The sequence below is a fragment of the Salmo salar genome, chromosome ssa25 (genome assembly GCF_905237065.1).
Source record: "Salmo salar chromosome ssa25, Ssal_v3.1, whole genome shotgun sequence".
NCBI classification, from domain to species: Eukaryota; Metazoa; Chordata; class Actinopteri; order Salmoniformes; family Salmonidae; genus Salmo; species Salmo salar.
This window is the reverse complement of record NC_059466.1, coordinates 2,356,498-2,379,532: the sequence shown is the minus strand read 5'-3', so window position 1 is coordinate 2,379,532 and position 23,035 is coordinate 2,356,498. Positions and strand designations below refer to the sequence as shown.

At 41.6% G+C, this 23,035-nt stretch overlaps 1 protein-coding gene across 1 annotated transcript in view; it reads left to right on the top strand.

Annotated features, from left to right (window-relative positions):
* Positions 1-6,709: 6,709 nt before the first annotated feature.
* LOC106586046 (Krueppel-like factor 12) overlaps positions 6,710-23,035 on the top strand; it is a 166,381-nt gene continuing 150,055 nt past the window's right edge. The window contains exon 1 of the mRNA XM_045707797.1: positions 6,710-7,067. Within this exon, the coding sequence (XP_045563753.1) occupies positions 7,054-7,067 (14 nt within the window). The 5' untranslated portion in view covers positions 6,710-7,053. The remainder of the gene's footprint in view (positions 7,068-23,035) is intronic.

Here is a 23,035-nt window from a genome sequence, read left to right as displayed (position 1 = left end):
CTTTTTAGTCCAGAAAAAGGCTGAATCTCTGTTTGGGAAACAGGCCCAAAGTTATGTACTTCACATAGGTTACTGAATTTTATGGAACAAAGACATACTGTAGATCACGTTCAATGATTTGGAGAAAACATAATAGAATATAAATTGAAGATGATGGAAAAAGTTGAAATTAGGTTTCTGACCATTTGACCAAGCTTGTAATCCCACCACCGCTATCAATCTATTACTTTCAGTATATTTCGATTTCCTTTCTAGGCTGCTATTAGTAGTTCCACACCAAATAGATATATAGAGATCAGCCTAGATAGTCAATAAAAAATTACGAATCAGCAACAAACACAGTCTATCTGTCCAATCACCGGCGGACTAAGTCTATCTGTCTAATCAGCAATGGACCCAGTCTGTCTAATCAATTAAAAAGTACCTATCAGCAATGGACACAGCCACATCTAATCAATCAGCAGTCTACTTGTCCAATCAGTAACAGACTTTTGCTTAGTTCGTTCACGTGCTATCGGAGTTATCGAAAGCTCTTACTTCCCAGTGGGACATTTCACTACAATGACCCTCCAAAGTCATAATTACAAGTGGGAAACTCTTGAGTACATTTTGATACCCGAATTGCAGAGTTGTGATGTTTCACCACTGACCTTTCACCTTTAACATTTTTGAAAATTACAACCTTATCAATATGGATAACGTAGCTAGACTGTTCATATTGTCATCGTTAAGCAAGCTAGCTAACATTATAATTATTAACAATGTTAGCAAGCTTATCAAGCTAGATAAAATTGTATTAGTTGAAGAATTGTTCCAACTTCAAAAGTTTTAGAGAATTTGTTTTAGAGAATTTGGCATTACGTCCAACCGGCCACACAACCACACACCATGAGTAACCACGCCATCCTAGGACCTCCACATTCGGCTTCTTCACCTGCGGGATCATTTGAGACCAGCCACCTTAACTGTTGATAAAACTGTGGGTTGGCACCACCAAATAATTTCTGGACAAACTATCAGAAACAGTCTCAGGGAAGCGTATCTGCGTGCTCGTCATCCTCACCAGGGCTTCACCTAACTGCAGTTTGGCATCGTAACCGACTTTAGTGGGCAAAATACTCACCTTCGATGGCCGCTAGCACGCTGGAGAACTGTGCTCTTCATGGATGAATCCTGGTTTCAACTGTACTGGGCAGATGACAGTGTGTATGGAGTCGTGTGGGCAGGGGTTTGCTGATGTCAACTTTGTGAATAGAGTGCCCCATGGTGGTGGTGAGGTTATGGTATGGGCAGGCATAAGCAACGGACAACAAAAACAATTGCATTTTATCGATGGCAATTTGAATGCACAGAGATACCGTGATGAGATCCTGGGGCCCATTGTAGTGCCATTCATCTGCCACCATCACCTCATGTTCCAGCATGATAATGCACAGCCCCATGTCGCAAGGATCTATACACAATTCCTGGAAGCTGAAAATGTCCCAGTTCTTCCATGGCCTGCATACTCACCAGATACAGTGGGGGGGAAATGTATTTGATCCCCTGCTGATTTTGTACGTTTGCCCACTTACAAAGAAATGATCAGTCTATAATTTTAATGGTAAGTTTATTTGAACAGTGAGAGACAGAATAACAACAAAAAAAATCCAGAAAAACGCATGTAAAAAATGTTATAAAAGGATTTGCATTTAAATGAAGGAAATACATTTTTGACCCCTCTGCAAAACATGACTTAGTACTTGGTGGCAAAACCCTTGTTGGCAATCACAGAGGTCAGACGTTTCTTGTAGCTGGCCACCAGGTTTGCACACATCTCAGGAGGGATTTTGTCCCACTCCTCTTTGCAAATCTTCTCCAAGTCATTAAGGTTTCGAGGCTGACGTTTGGCAACTCGGACCTTCAGCTCCCTCAACAGATTTTCTATGGGATTAAGGTCTGGAGACTGGCTAGGCCACTCCAGGACCTTAACCTGTTGGGTCTAGGGGGCAGCATTTGCACGTCTGGATAAAAAAAATGTACCCGATTTAATCTGGTTACTAATCCTACCCAGTAACTAGAATATGCATATACTTATTATATATGGATAGAAAACACTCTAAAGTTTCCAAAACTGTTTGAATGGTGTCTGTGAGTATAACAGAACTCATTTGGCAGGCAAAACCCTGAGACATTTTCTGACAGGAAGTGGATACCTGATGTGTTGTATTGATTTTAAACCTATCCCATTGAAAAACACAGGGGTTTAGGAATATTTTGGCACTTCCTATTGCTTCCACTAGATGTCACCAGCCTTTACAAAGTGTTTTGAGTCTTCTGGAGGGAGATCTGACCGAACAAGAGCCATGGAACGGTGATGTCCCATTAGACACCTGGCGCTACTTCATGTTGGTACCCTCGTTCCAATACGTTATAAAGGCTATGCATTCGTCCACCTTGAATATTATTCATGTTCTGGTTAAAAAAGGCCCTAACGATTTATGCTATACAACGTTTGACATGTTTGAACGAACGAAAATATATTTTTCCCCTCGTTCATGACGAGAAGTCCGGCTGGCTTACATCATGTGCTAACGAGACGGAGATTTTTGGACATAAATGATGAGCTTTTTTGAACAAAACTACATTCGTTATGGACCTGTGATACCTGGAAGTGACATCTGATGAAGAGAATCAAAGGTAATGGATTATTTACATAGTATTTTCGATTTTAGATCTCCCCAACATGACGTCTAGTCTGTATCGCAACGCGTATTTTTCTGGGCACAGTGCTCAGATTATTGCAAAGTGTGATTTCCCAGTAAGGTTATTTTTAAATCTGGCAAGTTGATTGCGTTCAAAGATGTAAATCTATAATTCTTTAAATGACAATATAATATTTTACCAATGTTTTCTAATTTTAATTATTTAATTTGTGACGCTGACTTGACTGCCGGTTATTGGAGGAAACGATTTCCTCAACATCAATGCCATAGTAAACGCTGTTTTTGTATATAAATATGAACTTGATAGAACTAAAAATGCATGCATTGTCTAACATAATGTCCTAGGAGTGTCATCTGATGGAGATTGTAAAAGGTTAGTGTATCATTTTAGCTGGTTTTATGGTTTGGTGACCCTGTCTTTGACTTGACAAAACATTACACACAACTCTTGTAAATGTACTGTCCTAACATACTCTAAATTTATGCTTTCCCGTAAAACCTTTTTGAAATCGTAAAACGTGGTTAGATTAAGGAGATGTTTATCTTTCAAATGGTGTAACATAGTTGTATTTTTGAAAAATTTGAATTTTGACATTTATTTGGATTCAAATTTGCCGCTCTTGAAATGCACTGCTGTTGATGGAGTGCACCACAGGTGGCACGCTAGCGTCCCACCTAGCCCCAAGAGGTTAACCTCTATGGGCTAGGTGGGACGCTAGCGTGCCACCCGTGGTGCACTCCATCAACAGCAGGTGCATTTCAAGAGCGGCAAATTTGAATCCAAATAAATGTCAAAATTCAAATTTTTCAAAAATACAACTATTTTACACCATTTGAAAGATAAACATCTCCTTAATCTAACCACGTTTTACGATTTCAAAAAAGGTTTTACGGCGAAAGCATAAATTTAGAGTATGTTAGGACAGTACATTTACAAGAGTTGTGTGTAATGTTTTGTCAAGTCAAAGACAGGGTCACCAAAACCAAAAACCAGCTAAAATGATGCACTAACCTTTACAATCTCCATCAGATGACACTCCTAGGACATTATGTTAGACAATGCATGCATTTTTAGTTCTATCAAGTTCATATTTATATCCAAAAACAGCGTTTTACTATGGCATTGATGTTGAGGAAATCGTTCCTCCAATAACCGGCAGTCAAGTCAGCGTCACAAATTAAATAATTAAAATTAGAAAACATTGGTAAAATATTATATTGTCATTTAAAGAATTATAGATTTACATCTCTTGAACGCAATCAACTTGCCAGATTTAAAAATAACCTTACTGGGAAATCACACTTTGCAATAATCTGAGCACTGCGCCCAGAAAAATACGTTGCATGATACAGACTAGACGTCATGTTGGGGAGATCTAAAATCGAAAATACTATGTAAATAATCCATTACCTTTGATTCTCTTCATCAGATGTCACTTCCAGCTATCACAGGTCCATAACGAATGTAGTTTTGTTCAAAAAAGCTCATCATTTATGTCCAAAAATCTCCGTCTTGTTCGCACATGATCTAAGCCAGCCGGACTTCTCGTCATGAACGAGGGGAAAAATATATTTCGTTCGTTCAAACATGTCAAACGTTGTATAGCATAAATCATTAGGGCCTTTTTAACCAGAACATGAATAATATTCAAGGTGGACGAATGCATACTCTTTATAACGTATTGGAACGAGGGTACCCAACATGAACTCGCGCCAGGTGTCTAATGGGACATCATCGTTCCATGGCTCTTGTTCGGTCAGATCTCCCTCCAGAAGACTCAAAACACTTTGTAAAGGCTGGTGACATCTAGTGGAAGCAATAGGAAGTGCCAAAATATTCCTAAACCCCTGTGTTTTTCAATGGGATAGGTTTAAAGTCAATACAACACATCAGGTATCCACTTCCTGTCAGAAAATGTCTCAGGGTTTTGCCTGCCAAATGAGTTCTGTTATACTCACAGACACCATTCAAACAGTTTTAGAAACTTTAGAGTGTTTTCTATCCATATATAATAAGTATATGCATATTCTAGTTACTGGGTAGGATTAGTAACCAGATTAAATCGGGTACATTTTTTTTATCCAGACGTGCAAATGCTGCCCCCCTAGCCCTAACAGGTTAATGTGCTTCTTCTTGAGCCACTCCTTTGTTGCCTTGGCCGTGTGTTTGCGTCATTGTCATGCTGGAATGCCCATCCACGACCCATTTTCAATGCCCTGGCTGAGGGACGGAGGTTCTCACCCAAGATTTGACAGTACATGGCCCCGTGAAATGATGTGATGAAGTTGTCCTGTCCCCTTAGCAGAAAAACACCCCAAAGCATAATGTTTCTACCTCCATGTTTGACGGTGGAGATGGTGTTGTTGGGGTCATAGGCAGCATTCCTCCTCCTCCAAACACGGCGAGTTGAGTTGATGCCAAAGAGCTCCATTTTGGTCTTATCTGACCACAACACTTTCACCAGTTGTCCTCTGAATCATTCAGATGTTCATTAGGCAAACTTCAGACGGGCATGTATATGTATTCTTGAGCAGGGGGACCTTGCAGGCGCTGCAGGATTTCAGTCCTTCATGGCGTATGTGTTACCAATTGTTTTCTTGGTGACTATGGTCCCAGCTGCCTTGAGATCATTGACAAGATCCTCCCGTGTAGTTCTGGGCTGATTCCTCACTGTTCTCATGATCATTGCAACTCCACGAGGTGAGATCTTGCATGGAGCCCCAGACCGAGGGATATTGACAGTTCTTTTGTGTTTCTTACATTTGCGAATAATCGCACCAAATGTTGCCACCTTCTCACCAAGCTGCTTGGCGATGGTCTTGTAGCCCATTTCAGGCTTGTGTAGATCTACAATCTAGTCCCTGTTATCCTTGGAGAGCTCTTTGGTCTTGGCCATGGTGGAGAGGTTGGAATCTGATTGATTGATTGCTTCTGTGGACAGGTGTCTTTTTTACAGGTAACAAGCTGCGGTTAGGAGCACTCACTTTAAGAGTGTGCTCCTAATCTCAGCTCGTTACCTGTATAAAAGACACCTGGGAGCCAGAAATCTTTCTGATTGAGAGGGGGTCAAATACTTATTTCCCTCATTAAAATGCAAATCAATTTATACAATTTTTGACATGCGTTTTTCTGGATATTTTTGTTGTTATTCTGTCTCTCACTGTTCAAATAAACCTACCATTAAAATTACAAACTGATCCTTTCTTTATCAGTGGGCAAACATACAAAATCAGCAGGGGATCAAATACTTTTTCCCCCCACTGTATGTCACCAATTGAACATGTTTGGGATGCTCTGGATTGACGTGTAAGATAACGTGTTCCAGTTCCCGCCAATATCCAGCAACTCCGCAAAGCCATTGAAGAGGAGTGGGAAAATATTCCACAGGCCACAATCAACAGTCTGATTAACTCTATGCGAAGGAGATGTCACGCTGCATGAGGCAAATGGTGGTCACACCAGATATTGACATTTTTTTTTTGTATCCACGTCCCTACATTTTTTTAAGGTAAATATTTGACCAAGTCATGTAAAATACATAAATAAGGGCCTAATGAATGTATTTCAATATACTGATTTCCTTATATGAACTGTAACTCAGTAAAATCTTTGAAATTGTTGCATGTTGCGTTTATATTATTGTTCTGTGTACGTTGTCATAATAGGCTGGACAGATTAAGTTTTTAATAATGCTTTTTTCTGATGAAAATTACTTCATTGCATCCAACATGGAGTTCAGTTTCATAATATTGCCATGTGTTCCAGCTGCTTACTATAGTTTTGAAGTAATAGCGGAAAAACAGGCCTTATTTTAGGCAGTTTTCACCCTGTGGGCTCCTATTAGTTCTATTGAGCACCTTCTCTCCTTCCGAACGTTCTATTCCCAGCCCATTGTTCTGCATCACAATGCAAGCTTCAATGGTGTTAGCAATGAGCTGGCATTACCTCAGGTAACTTGATATTAACGAGATTATGGCTACTTGGTGAGTACCTCCTATGTGTGTGCGCGCTTGTGCGGTCACTTTTTTAATGGGTGTAATAGTAAAGACCATAGGCAGCTCGTGAGTTTCAAGTTTGGGGAAGCTTACAGTTTAACATACGATTTAAACTGATCTGCATGACAGTTATGATTATTTTTGCACATTTTCATGGAACAGATTGATTTCAATAATTACGTTTATGTTTCTCAAAAACACTATTTTACATGTGACCTCTGTTCATTTGTAGGCTATGAACTGAGCATATGTTGCACAGGTTCACTGAGTTGCAAACCATATGAATGGGTCTAGCTCATTGTTTAGCAGCTAATGGTGATTTGTAGATCTGACGCAGTTGCTATCCCAGATTATGACCTCAGCAAGGTATGTAGTGGCCATAGCGAGGCTTAAAAGAGCAGGAGAGCTATAAACCCTTACTGTCTTTTGCAGAAAAACAAACAAACCTTAAACCCTATCCCTAGGTCTATCCCTTAAAGTTAGTTCTAACCCATATTTTAGCCCTAACCCTGAATAGACAGTAAAAGGGTTTAACTAACCTCATCCAATAGCAGACACCTGTCATTGAATGTAATCTGGATTAATTCATGCTTGTATACTGTAGAGCACAGTATGTAGTAGATTATCTCATCTGGTGGCGGCAAGAATCCGGCTACATTGAGCGAAGGGCAGAGGCGTAAGGGGAGAGGCAAGAGGGGAGTGCTCCCCCCTCATATAGTGTGCATTGTGGGATGGCCCTGGCCTGTTCCCATCTGTGTATGTGATGGCCCCTGAGCACAGAGAGGGCGTTGTATGTGTCTAAAATATACTTATGTACCAAAAGTTAAAGTATAAATAATTTAAAATTCATTGTATTAAGCAAAGCAGGCGGCATCATTTTCTTGTTTAAAAGATTTATGAATAGCCAAGGGCACACTTCAACACTCAGACATCATTTACAAAATATAATTTGTGTTTAGTGAGTCCGCTAGATCAGAGGCAGAAGGGATGACCATGTGTTGTATTGATAAGTGTGTGAATTGGATCATTTGCCTGCCCTGCTAAGTATTCAAAATATAACGACTACTTTTGGGGTGTCATGTAAAATGTGTGAAGTAAAAAGTACCTGTTTTTTCTATAGGAATGTAGTGAAGTAATAGTAGTTGTCGAACATATAAATAATCAAGTAAAGTACAGATATCCCAAAACCTACTTATTTTTTACTTAAGCACTTTACACCACTGTGTGTGTGTGTGGGGGGGGGGGGGGGGTAGAGGAAGGGGAGAAAGTCGAGGGTCTGGCTATATTTGTTGACACAGGCAGAAACATTAGCATCATCTTCAGATTCTCTTGTCAAATAAGTGTGATATCCTCTAATTTTATGGGCCAGTGTGTTAGCTATGGACTGGACTGAGAAATAGTGAGAGTGCTAGCCCACTTTTTGTGCAATCAGACATAGACAAGCCTGTCTTTCTTGAGGAAAGACAAATGCATTATGGAACTCTGCAACAGATAGCAGCAAAGTGACAATCAAGGACAAACAACCAGCATACATTGAGCGACAGTGCAAACATTGTTACCTCACAGTCTAGCCATGGTGCATGGAATAAAAAGAAAACTTCTACAACAGATATTCAGCCACCCTCTGAGAAAATCTGAATGACATTAAAAAGGACTGAAGAACTATATAAAACAACATATTTACACACAAAAAACTGGGTGAAAAACATAGCACATTACATTCTCATCCATTCCCCCAAAATCCTCATTGTTTGGGTTTAAAAGTTAGGGGCTTACTGGTTAATAAGGATCCTCTGCCTGGCTTGGGCCCAGTTTCCCAAAGGTTTTCCCAAACTTAGCCTCAAGATGCTTTTGGGAAACCTGTCCCTGAGTGATAACATGAGGTGACTCACTAGGATTGATGACACCCACAGTTCCTATACTGTGGAAGTAATCACAGATCTGACATGACTATATTGGTCAAAATTATATGAATGGAACTCTTCCTTCATTCCCATATTTCATGATATCCAATTGTGATCTTGTCTCATCGCTGCAACTCCCCAAAGGGCTCAGGAGAGACAAAGGTCGAGTCACGTGTCCTCCAAAACATGACCCACCAAACCGTGTTTCTTAATGAGAGTCTTGTCTTTAAAATGGTGTAAAATAGTCATATGTTTGAGAAATTGAAGTAATAGCATTTCTAAGGTATTTGAAAATCGCGCCACGGGATTACACTGGCTGTTGCGTAGGTGGGACGATTTCGTCCCGCCTAGCCCAGAGAGGTTAACACAAGCCCGCCTGCTGCACCAATGTGTCAGAGGAAACAGCATTCAGCCTGCAGGCACCCAGCCAGCCACAGGGAGTTGCTAGAGCACGATGAGCCAAGTAAAGCCCCCTCGGCCAAACCCGGACGATGCTGCTCCAATTGTTCGCCACCCTATGGGACTCCCAGTCACGGCCGGTTGTGACACAGCCTGGGATCGAACCCCAGGCTGTAGTGACGCCACAACACTGCGATGCATTGCCTTAGACTGCTGAACCACTTGTGAGGCCATGACTCTTCCCTTTACTAATCAGACTATGTAAGAATGATGAGGAAGGGAGGGAGGGAGGGAGGGAGGAAGGGAAAGAAAGGAAATAGAAAGAGAGAAATAAAGAATGAGAGAGAGAAAAAGAGAGAGCCTGGTGATTTTGAAGATTAATCGAACAGGTCCTAGGTGTTAACTGCCTAGTTATTCACGTTCATTCTATGAAACTGCTTGTCACTCTGTGTTTTTCAGAAACCAGCTACATACATACTGCACAGCTAGCTTCAGCAGCCTTGTGCACGGATGCCGTACAGATCAGTGTGAACTTTGATTCCAGTTGTAGGTCAAGTGGTGGTGGTGGGTGGTGGGGGTGGGGGGGAGAATTATGCAAACAACATGTGGAAACCATTTGAAGAGCCTTTGGCATTCCAGAGCTTGTGTACATCCCAAATGGTACCCTATTCCCTATATAGTGCACTATAATATGTAGTGCCCTATAAAGGGAATAGGGTATCGTTGGGACGAAGCCCTGCTTTAGTTTTAACAAGGCCACAGCCATGTTAATGTATGTTCACGTTATGGACCATAACTCCTTAAATTAAGTCGCTAAACCACAGAGACTGTATTAGCTGAAAATGAAATGAGAATAACAGCGGTTTAAGAGAAACTGTGTGTGTGTGGAGGGGCGAGGGAGAGAGGGAAAAGGGGAGAGCAAGCGAGAAAGAGTGATATAACGAGAGAGAGAGAGTACATAAGTAACTGAAGTAAACACAGCTGCTAGTTTTCTTAAGTGGAGTATGATTGCTGGAATGAGTCAAACTTAGGGGGAAGTGATTTTCCCCCCTTTTTAAAAATAGGCATAGTAAGATTTCATATAATGAGAGTCAGTGATTAGGAATGTTTTCCTTGGTACCGTAATGTGTGTGTGTGTGTGTGTGTGTGTGTGTGTGTGTGTGTGTGTGTGTGTGTGTGTGTGTGTGTGTGTGTTGAGTGAATAAGTCTGTTTGCATGTGTGTATACAGTACCAGTCAAAAGTTTGGATAAGCCTACTCGTTCAAGGTTTTTCTTTATTTTTACTATTTTCTACATTGTAGTGAAGACATCAAAACTATGAAATAACACATGGAATAATGTAGTAACCAAAAAAAGTGTCAAACAAATCAAAATATATTTTATATTTGAGATTCTACAAAGTAGCCACCCTTTGCCTTGATGACAGCTTTGCACACACTTGGCATTCTCTCAACCAGCTTCATGAGGTAGTCACCTGGAATGCATTTCAATTAACAGGTGTGCCTTGTTAAGTTAATTTGTGGAATTGTATCCTTCTTAATGCATTTGTGTTGTGACAAAGTAGGGGTGGTATACAGAAGATAGCCCTATTTGGTAAAAGACCAAGTCCATATAATGGCAAGAACAGCTCAAATAAGCAAAGAGAAATGACAGCCCATCATTACTTTATAACATGAAGGTCAGTCCATACGGAAAATTAAGAACTTTGAAAGTTTCTTCAAGTTCAGTTGCAAAAACCATCAAGCGCTTTGATGAAACTGGCTTTCATGAGGACCGCCACAGGAAAGGAAGACCCAGAGTTACCTCTGCTGCAGGGGATAAGTTCATTAAATGCTTCACAGTGTTCACTTTCCTTGCTTTGTCTAACAACACTATCATGAATCTAGCAAAGTAGTTGTGGGTAAGAGTGCAGTTTTTCTTCAGATTTATACAAAAATGTTTGTTGTTAGCATGGTTCTCACACTAGCTTATGCCAAAAGGGAGAAATGTTGCCAAGGCAACTGTTGCATAGCAACACTAGACTCATAGGGAGAGAATGTCTTCATTGCTTGACAAATTCCTATGATTTGTGAATCTGTTTCGGACCAAACAGCTAGAGTTAAGATTTTGAAAGCTTCCCTGGTCTGGACAAACTAGAATGATAAAGAGAAAATTTCTAATGCTCACTAAGTTTGTCCTCCTTCTCAGGATCATGCTCTGTGCGGTATATAACTCAATTGGCTAGTTTGCCTGTCTCTAAAGAGAAGGGCTGGCAAACGCCTCTAATTGGATAAGTTGACTATGTAAACAATTAGGAATTTAACACATTGTTTCATATAAAAAGAAGTGATGCAGTCAGTCTCTCCTCAACTCTTATCCAATAGAGACTGGCATGCATAGTATTTATATTAGCACTCTGATTACATTGAAGATCAGAACAGGTCGTGACGCTTGGATAATGATTTGTAACAAATACAATGCTCTTTCCAAAACGGACTGCAACTCCTTGTTAAAAGTTCAGTGACTTCATTAGGATTTGTTTAATGCCAGTGGCAGGTCATTGGTAAAAATAGAAAAGAGTTGAGGGGCTAGAGAGCTGCCCTGTGGTAAACCACACCCTATATATTTGAAATTAGAGAGGCTTCCATTAAAGAAAACCCTCTGAGTTCTATTAGATAAATAGATCTGAAATCATGATATGGCAGAGGTTGAAAAGCCATAAAATGTTCAACAGATTATGGTCAATAATATCAAAAGCTGCACTGAAATCTAACAGTACAGCTCCCACAATCAATCATTTGTGTCAGTGCAGTACATGATGACAGCCCTTATCTACAGTTGAAGTCGGAAGTTTACATACACTTAGGTTGGAGTCATTAAAACTTGTTTTTCAACCACTCCACAAATTTCTTCTTAACAAACTATAGTTTTGGCAGACCCACTGATGTCCAGTGGGTCTGTTTGGGGGGTCGACCCCAAGGTCGGGGAGTGGGACGATCCGGATGGTTATGGTGAAATGCCTGAATCATCTCTGGGTAAAAGATGTCGGGGACCCAGGACCGGTCTTCAGGCTCATAACGTTCCCTCATAACATTCCCTTGATAATGGATGCGACCTCAGGCATTTGGAATCAAGGATGACCCGTATGGCGTAGGCGGATTCCCCTCTGACATACAACAGTGTGGGAGCACTGCGGGTAGAGACTGGAGGATGAAGAGGACTGTAGGTGTCCGGTTTTAACAGAGACACATGTAAGGGAATACCCACCTGAAATGGACAAAAATGAATGGGATCTATTGGCACCATAGGAAACATATACACGATGTACAATACCACTCAAATGGATGCCGTTTCATTCAAAACTTATTGCAAATGTCATATGGCAAATGCCAAGTGTCACACAGCAAAAATCCAATAAATGGCGAGCGCACTCCACAGTAAATTTTCATGTTGCAAATGCACATCAAGTCAAGACCAAAGGGTAAATTTGAAAAGAAATTCAAAAAACGTATCACCCCCTTAACCTGTTGGGGATAGGGGGCAGTATTTGAGAATAAAGAAGGCCAAGAAATGGTCAGAGAGGGCACTTCCTGTTTGGAATCTTCTCAGGTTTTGGCCTGCCATATGAGTTCTGTTATACTCACAGACACCATTCAAACAGTTTTAGAAACTTTAGGGTGTTTTCTATCCAAATCAAACAATTATATGCATATTCTAGTTTCTGGGCAGGAGTAATAACCAGATTAAATCGGGTACGTTTTTTATCCGGCCGTGAAAATACTGCCCCCTATCCATAACAGGTTAAGCCTTCACAGAAGGCAGGAATCGTGGAATCGTGGTCGCAGGCAATGGTCAAACACAGGTAGGTAGTCAAAAACAAACAATACCTCACAACCATGCAAACAGAAAGAACTGAACTAAATAGAGAGCTGATGAGACCAGGTGAGAAATGAACACCTGAAATCAATGAACAAAAATGAAAGACAGGGCTACGTTCCAGAAAACAAAAAAAAAGAACACAAGGTTGACTAAGAAAAGAAAAGCAGAACCTTACACATTAATATGGAGTTTGCAGCTATAACAGCTTCCAATCTTCTGGGAAGACTTTCCACTAGATCAAATTAAATCAAATCAAATTGTATTTGTCACATGCACCGAATACAACAGGTTTAGACCCAACAATACTTTAAGAAGTTAAGAAGAAAAATGTGTTAAGTAAAGAATAGAATAGAAAATTGAAAACAAAATAACCAATAATTTAATAATAGCAACAGTAAAATAACATTAGTGAGGCTATATATAAGGGGGTACCAGTACAGAGTCAATGTGTGGGTGCACCGGTTAGTCGAGGTCATTGAGGTAATATGTAAACTCAGCATGAAAAGAAACGTCCTCTCACTGTCAACTGCGTTTATTTTCAGCAAACTTAACATGTGTAAATATTTGTGTGACCATAATTAGATTCAACAACTGAGACATAAACTGAAGAAGTTCCACAGACATGTGACTAACAGAAATTAAATAATGTGTCCCGGAACAAAGGGGGGGGTCAAAATGAAATGTAACAGTCAGTATCTGGTGTGGCCACCAGCTGCATTAAGTACTGCAGTGCATCTCCTCCTCATGGACTGCACCAGATTTGCCAGTTCTTGCTGTGATATGTTACCCCACTCTTCCACCAAGACACCTGCAAGTTCCTGGACATTTCTGGGGGGAATGGCCCTAGCCCTCACCCTCCAATCCAACAGGTCCCAGACGTACTCAACAGGATTGAGATCTGGGCTCTTCGCTGGCCATGGCAGAACACTGACATTACCGTCTTGCAGGAAATCACGCACAGAACGAGCAGTATGGCTGGTGGCATTGTCATGCTGGAGGGTCATGTCAGGATGAGCCTGCAGGAAGGGTACCACATGAGGGAGGAGGATGTCTTCCCTGTAATGCACAGCGTTGAGATTGCCTACAATGACAACAAGCTCAGTCCGATGATGCTGTGACACACCGCCCCAGACCATGACGGACCCTCCACCTCCAAATCGATCCCACTCCAGAGTACAGGCCTCGGTGTAACGCTCATTCTCTCATTAATAAACACGAACCCAACCATCACCCCTGGTGAGACAAAACCGCGACTCGTCAGTGAAGAGCACTTTTTGCCAGTCCTGTCTGGTCCAGCGACGGTGGGTTTGTGCCCATAGGCAACGTTGTTGCCGGTAATGTCTGGTGATAACCTTCCTTACAACAGGCCTACAAGCCCTCAGTCCAGCCTTTCTCAGCCTATTGCGGACAGTCTTATCACTGATGGAGGGATTGTGCATTCCTGGTGTAACTCAGGCAGTTGTTGTTGCCATCCTGTACCTTTCCCGCAGGTGTGAAGTTCGGATGTTTCGATCCTGTGCAGGTGTTGTTACACGTGGTCTGCCACTGCGAGGATGATCAGCTCTCCGTCCTGTCTCCCTGTAGCGCTGTCTTAGACGTCTCATAGTACGGACATCGTAATTTATTGCTCTGGCCACATCTGCAGTCCTCATGCCTCCTTGCAACATGGCTAAGGCACGTTCACGCGGATGAGCAGGGACCCTGGGCATCTTTCTTTTGGTGTTTTTCAGAGTCAGTAGAAAGGCCTATTTAGTGTCCTAAGTTTTCATAACTGTGACCTTAATTGCCGACTACAGGTGCATGTTCATAATTGTTAACCTCTTACATCTAGACGTTCCGCTAGCGGAACACCTGCTCCAATATCCAATGATAGGCGTGGCGCAAATTACAAATTCCTCAAAAATACAAAAACTTCCATTTTTCAAACATATGACTATTTCACAGCATTTTAAAGACAAGACTCTCCTTTATCTAACCACACTGTCCGATTTCAAAAAGGCTTTACAGCGAAAGCAAAACATTAGATTATGTCAGCAGAGTACCAAGCCAGAAATAATCAGACACCCATTTTTCAAGCTAGCATATAATGTCACAAAAAACAAAACCACAGCTAAATGCAGCACTAACCTTTGATGATCTTCATCAGATGACAACCCTAGGACATTATGTTATACAATGCATGCATGTTTTGTTCAATCAAGTTCATATTTATATCAAAAACCAGCTTTTTACATTAGCATGTGACGTTCAGAACTAGCATACCCCCGCAAACATCCGGTGAATTTACTAAATTACTCACGATAAACGTTCACAAAAAACATAACAATTATTTAAAGAATTATAGATACAGACCTCCTCTATGCACTCGATATGTCCGATTTTAAAATAGCTTTTTGGTGAAAGCACATTTTGCAATATTCTCAGTAGATAGCCCAGCCATCACGGCTAGCCATTTAGACACCGACCAAGTTTAGCCCTGATCAAACTCCGATTTACTATTACAAAAGTTTCATTACCTTTGTTGTCTTCGTCAGAATGCACTCCCAGGACTGCTACTTCAATAACAAATGTTGGTTTGGTCCAAAATAATCCATCGTTATATCCAAATAGCGGCGTTTTGTTCGTGCGTTCCAGACACTATCCGAAATGGTAAATCAGGGTCGTGCGCATGGCGCAATTCGTGACAAAAAAATTCTAAATATTCCATTACCGTACTTCGAAGCATGTCAACCGCTGTTTAAAATCAATTTTTATGCCATTTTTCTCGTAGAAAAGCGATAATATTCCGACCGGGAATCTCCTTTTCGGCAAACAGAGGAAAAAATCACAGAGACGGGGGCGGCCAGGTCACGCGCCTAAGCCCACAGTCCCTTGATCGTCCACTTGAGAAAGGCGATAATGTGTTTCAGCCTGGGGCTGGGATGACGACATTCAGGTTTTTCCCGGGCTCTGAGCGCCTATGGACGACGTAGGAAGTGTCAGGTTAGAGCAGAGATCCTTAGTAAAAGATAGAGATGGCAAAGAAGTTCCAGAAATGGTCAGACAGGCCACTTCCTGTAAAGGAATCTCTCAGGTTTTGACCTGCCATTTGAGTTCTGTTATACTCACAGACACCATTCAAACAGTTTTAGAAACTTTAGGGTGTTTTCTATCCATATATAATAATTCGGATATAACGATGGATTATTTTGGACCAAACCAACATTTGTTATTGAAGTAGCAGTCCTGGGAGTGCATTCTGACGAAGACAACAAAAGGTAATCAAACTTTTATAATAGTAAATCTGATATTGGTGAGTGCTAAACTTGCCGGGTGTCTAAATAGCTAGCCCGTGATGCCTGGGCTATGTACTTAGAATATTGCAAAATGTGCTTTCACCAAAAAGCTATTTTAAAATCGGACATATCGAGTGCATAGAGGAGTTCTGTATCTATAATTCTTAAAAGAATTGTTATTCTTTTTGTGAACGTTTATCGTGAGTAATTTAGTAAATTGTTAGCAAATTCCCCGGAAGTTTGCGGGGGGGTATGCTAGTTCTGAACGTCACATGCTAATGTAAAAAGCTGTTTTTTGATATAAATATGAACTTGATTGAACAAAACATGCATGTATTGTATAACATAATGTCCTAGGTGTGTCATCTGATGAAGATCATCAAAGGTTAGTGCTGCATTTAGCTGTCTTCTGGGTTTTTGTGACATTATATGCTAGCTTGAAAAATTGGTGTCTGATTATTTCAGGCTGGGTACTCTGCTGACATAATCTAATGTTTTGCTTTCGCTGTAAAGCCTTTTTGAAATCGGACAGTGTGGTTAGATAAAGGAGAGTCTTGTTTTTAAAATGCTGTGAAATAGTCATATGTTTGAAAAATTGAAGTTTTTGTATTTTTGAGGAATTTGTCATTCGCGCCACGCCTATCATTGGATATTGGGAGCAGGTGTTCCGCTAGCGGAACGTCTAGATGTAAGAGGTTATTAATGCAACCGCTGTGTCAGATTTCAAAAAAGCTTTACGGCGAAAACAAATTTTGCAATAATCTGAGTACAGTGTTCAGACACGAAACCAAACCCGCCATTTTGTGGAGTCAACAAAACTCTGAAATAATATTATAAATATTCACTTACCTTTGATGATCTTCATCAGAATGCACTCCCTGGAATCCCAGGTCCACAATAAATGTTTGTTTTGTTCGATAAAGTCCATCATTTATGTCCAAATACCTCCTTTTTGTTCGCGTGTTCAGTCCACTACTCCAAATGCAGGAAGCTCAAGCAAAATGTCACGACGAAAAGTCAAAAAAAGTTCTATTTACGTTCGTAGAAATATGTCAAACGATGTATAGCATCAATCTTTAGGGCGTTTTTTAACATAAATCTTCAGTAATATTCCAAACGGACAATTCCAATGTCTTCAGAAAAGAAAAGGAACACAGCTAACTCTCACGTGAGCGCGCGCCTCTGAGCTCATGTCATTTTCTCACTCATCTACTTCCAGGCCCTCTTGTTTGCTCCATATTCACAGTCGAAGCATGAAACAACGTTCTAAAGACTGTTGACATCTAGTGGAAGCCTTAGGAAGTGCAAAATGAACCCTACGTCACTGTATACTGTATAGGCAATCACTTGAAAAACTACAAACCTCAGATTTCCACACTTCCTGGTTGGATTTTTCTCAGGGTTTTGCCTGCCATATGAGTTCTGTTATACCCACAGACATAATTCAAACAGTTTTAGAAACTTCAGAGTGTTTTCTATCCAAATCTACTAATAATATGGATATCCTACCTTCTGAGCCTGAGTAGCAGGCAGTTTAATTTGGGCACGCCTTTCATCCGGACGTCAAAATACTGCCCCCTACCCTAGAGAAGTTAAGAAAGAAACTCCCTTGATCTTACCGATACGTAGAAAAACCAGCTAGATGTGTATTATCCTTGTCGGCCACGTCTCCAAGAAACATTTAATATTACAATTCTTCAGGCCCCGTTGATAGGTTAGTTTTAGATGATGCTCATCCAGTTTGTTCTCCAGTGATTGTATGTTCCCCAATGTAAAGGAGAGTAGAGGCGGATTATTTGTTCTGATTATTTTATCGGCCTCTCTTGCGCAGTCTTTAACTTTTAGTAGTGTCTGGGATTAGGGCCTATGTCGGGGGATGGGTGCGTGCATGTGTGCCTGTGTATGTGTGTGTGTTGGGGGGTTCCACAAAGGCCATCCTATTCTGTTTTTAAACATGTCCGACCATTCAGTTGTGGTTAAGGATTGAAACGGAACTCCATGCTTTCTATGGAACTGAAACCAGTGAGCTGTGCACATCTCATCTACAATCATGACCACTCAAATCGGTCGTCTTTCAAAATCACTTCAGTACTTCTTTGACTGCATCTGTGAATCTTACGTATGCTTTTTCCAATGGTGAACACTTAAAATGGCACTGCCATGAGCACAGTTTGTTCTGCTGTTTCGCCGCCAGATCTGAGGCACATGATGCAATCAGACATCAGGCTGCAACCTCTTTCAGGAGTGCTGTGTATGTGTGTGTGTCTGTGCGATGAGAGTATTCACTTAGTGGTTAAACAGGGGTTTCCCTTGGTGCTACTTGGTGTGAGGTGTGTGTGTACAGCGTGTGTGTGTGTTAAGCGTAGTGTACATTGTTCTACTCACCCAGGGAACTCTGATGTCTACAGACAGCAGCACGTGTGTGCGCGCATGTATGAGTGCAGCTTAGCGCAGCACAGGGCAGGGTGGGTGCAGGCAGAGGTCACAGTGTGTGTGTATGTATACTGTAGCAGACAGATTTAGATGGGGAAATGAAGAGTGGGGCCCAGGAAGCCAGACTGACTTAACAAGAAGTGGGTAAACCTACAACACATACATCTAGATGTGACAGCACACACACGCACACACACACACACACACACACACACACACACACACACACACACACACACACACACACACACACACACACACACACACACACACACACACACACACACACACACACACACACACACACACACAGGACAGAAAAACACTTGACTCCTACTTTCACTCTGACTGTTGGGTTGTTCTATGGAATGGGTGCCCTTTGATATTTTAAGTAGAAGTTGTGAACCAATATTTAATTTTAAAAGCCTGTTATATTAAATTAAGTGCACTTTCATATATACCACATGGAGCATCAATAAGTCAGATTTCTAATATGAATAAAGGCCAAAATTCATCATTTTGTCATGTCCCCTCCATCAACCCTGTGTCACTTCTAGGAAGGTTTCAACCCACTTAAAGTTTCACCATCATTGTGAAGGCCTAGTTATTTTGCTGCTTTCATTATTAGGAAGTCCACCAAAAACTCTGAAATCTTCATCCCTAACTACAACGTTTTCAGACAAGATAGAACGACCAAAGGGGGCGGTGTTGCAATCTACTGCAGAGATAGCCTGCAGAGTTCTGTCCTGCTATCCAGGTCTGTACCCAAACAATTTGAACTTCTACTTTTAAAAATCCACCTCTCCAAAAACAAGTCTCTCACCGTTGCCGCCTGCTATAGACCCCCCTCGGCCCCTAGTTGTGCTCTGGACACCATATGTGAACTGATTGCCCCCCATCTATCTTCAGAGCTCGTGCTACTAGGTGACCTAAACTGGGACATGCTTAACACCCCAGCCATCCTACAATCCAAGCTTGATGCCCTCAATCTCACACAAATTATTAATGAACCCACCAGGTACAACCCCAAAGCCGCAAACACTGGCACCCTCATAGATATCATCCTAACCAACGTGCCCTCTAAATACACCTCTGCTGTTTTCAACCAAGATCTCAGCGATCACTGCCTCATTGCCTGCACCCGTAATGGGTCAGCGGTCAAACGACCTCCACTCATCACTGTCAAACGCTCCCTGAAACATTTCAACGAGCAAGCCTTTCTATTCGACCTGGCCCTGGTATCCTGGAAGGATATTGACCTCATCCCGTCAGTAGAGGATGCCTGGTTATTTTTTTTAAATGCCTTCCTCTCCATCTTAAATAAGCATGCCCCTTTCAAGAAATGTAGAACCAGGAACAGATATAGCCCTTGGTTCTCCCCAGACCTGACTGCCCTTAACCAACACAAAAATATCCTGTGGCGTTCTGCATTAGCATCGAACTGCCCCCGCGATATGCAACTTTTTAGGGAAGTTAGAAACCAATACACACAGGCAGTTAGAAACGCCAAGGCTAGCTTTTTCAAACAGAAATTACGCTTCGTGCAACTCCAACTCTAAAAAGTTCTGGGACATTGTAAAGTCCATGGAGAATAAGAACACCTCCTCCCAACTGCCCACTGCACTGAGGATAGGAAACTCTGTCACCACCGATAAGCCCACTATAATTGAGAATTTCAATAAGCATTTTTCTACGGCTGGCCATGCTTTCCACCTAACTACCCCTACTGCATTCAACAGCACTGCACCCCCCACATCTACTCGCCCAAGCCTCCCCCATTTCTCCTTCTCCCAAATCCATTCAGCTGATGTTCTGAAAGAGCTGCAAAATCTGGACCCCTACAAATCAGCTGGGCTTGACAATCTGGACCCTTTCTTTCTAAAATTATCTGCCGAAATTATTGCAACCCCTATTACTAGCCTGTTCAACCTCTCTTTCGTGTCGTCTGAGATTCCCATAGATTGGAAAGCAGCTGCTGTCATCCCCCTCTTCAAAGGAGGTGACACTCTTGACCCAAATTGCTACAGACCTATATCCATCCTACCCTGCCTTTCTAAGGTCTTCGAAAGCCAAGTCAACAAACAGATTACCGACCATTTCGAATCCCACCGCACCCTCTCCGCTATGCAATCTGGTTTCAGAGCTGGTCATGGGTGCACCTCAGCCACGCTCAAGGTCCTAAACGACATCGTAACCGCCATCGATAAGAAACAATACTGTGCTGCCGTATTCATTGACCTGGCCAAAGCTTTTGACTCTGTTAATCACCACATCCTCATCGGCAGACTCAGTAGCCTTGGTTTCTCAAACGATTGCGTCGCCTGGTTCACCAACTACTTCTCTGACAGAGTTCAGTGTGTCAAATCGGAGGGCCTACTGTCTGGACCTCTGGCAGTCTCTATGGGGGTACCACAGGGTTCAATTCTTGGGCCAACTCTTTTCTCTGTATACATAAATGATGTCGCTCTTGCTGCTGGTGAATCTCTGATCCACCTCTACGCAGACGACACCATTCTGTACACTTCTGGCCCTTCTTTGGACACTGTGTTAACAACCCTCCAGACGAGCTTCAATGCCATTCAACTCTCCTTCCGTGGTCTCCAACTGCTCCTAAACACAAGTAAAACTAAATGCATGCTCTTCAACCGATCGCTGCCTGCACCTGCCCGCCTGTCCAGCATCACTTCTCTGGACGGTTCTAACTTAGAATTTGTGACAACTACAAATACCTAGGTGTCTGGTTAGACTGTAAACTCTCCTTCCAGACTCACATCAATCATCTCCAATCCAAAGTGAAATCTCGAATTGGCTTCCTATTTCGCAACAAAGCATCCTTCACTCATGCTGCCAAACATACCCTCGTAAAACTGACCATCCTACCAATCCTCGACTTCGGCGATGTCATTTACAAAATAGCTTCCAATACCCTACTCAACAAGCTGGATGCAGTCTATCACAGTGCCATCCGTTTTGTCACCAAAGCCCCATATACTACCCACCACTGCGACCTGTACGCTCTCGTTGGCTGGCCTTCGCTTCATAATCGTCGCCAAACACATTGGCTCCAGGTCATCTACAAGACCCTGCTAGGTAAAGTCCCCCCTTATCTCCGCTCACTGGTCACCATAGCAGCACCCACCTGTAGCACGCGCTCCAGCAGGTATATCTCTCTGGTCACCCCTAAAGCCAACTCCTCCTTTGGTCGTCTCTCCTTCCAGTTCTCTGCTGCCAATGACTGGAACGAACTACAAAAATCTCTGAAACTGGAAACACTTATCTCCCTCACTAGCTTTAAGCACCAGCTGTCAGAGCAGCTCACAGATCACTGCACCTGTACATAGCCCATCTATAATTTAGCCCAAACTACTACCTCTTCCCCTACTGTATTTATTTATTTTATTTATTTTGCTCCTTTGCACCATATTATTTATATTTTATCTCTGAACTTTCTTCAAACTACAAATCTACCATTCCAGTGTTTTTCTTGCTATACTTTATTTACTTTGCCACCATGACATTTTTTTGCCTTTACCTCCCTTATCTCACATAATTTGCTCACATTGTATATAGTCTTATTTTTTTTTTCTTCTACTGCATCATTGATTGTATGTTGTTTTACTCCATGTGTAACTCTGTGTTTTTGTATGTTGTCGAACTGCTTTGCTTTATCTTGGCCAGGTCACAATTGTAAATGAGAACTTATTCTCAACTTGCCTACCTGGTTAAATAAAGGTGAAATAAATAAATAAATAAATAAATAAAAATATTCATGTGATTAGTGAGACATTTAAAATTGTCCCTCATGTTGAGGTCAACCCTGTTATGCAAACAATTGACCTCTTTCAAATAGTGTACCATTCCCCAAGTTAAATGATTCACAGCAGGTGACATTGTTTGGGTCTTTTGCACATCTTTAACTGAGGTCGTTGAGCTTGACACGTCATCCCTGTTCGCTCAATGTGGTCCAATGCTCTTCACCACATGAGGAGTAATGGCCGATCTTCTCTTAAAACCTTAACCTCTGTTTGATATTATACAGTATGTGTGTTTATTTGTACAAGGGATACTTAAACAATGAGAAAATGTAGTATTTTTCTCAAACATGCTTTTAAATAACAGTTACGAATGGTTAACCCTAACCCTAACCTTAACCCTAAACATATCCTCCATGCAATTGAATGTTGAAAGTCGATTTCTCAAAAGTTTGCATGTCCAAAAGGCATCCATTTCGTGGAACGACCCGGTTACCCTCAAATCTGAAGAGGAGCTCTCTATTTCCAACCGTTTGGCAAGACATGAGAGGCAGAGGTGGTTAGATATCCATAGGCTGTTTTAAAGGCTTCACTGCTACTAAACACAGTCTGACCTTTGAAAGTGAAAGAGAATTGGTGTTATTCTATTCTTACCAGGCACGTAAGTGTTTTGATGCATGGATACCTTATGTTGCAGACAGTAAAGGACAGAA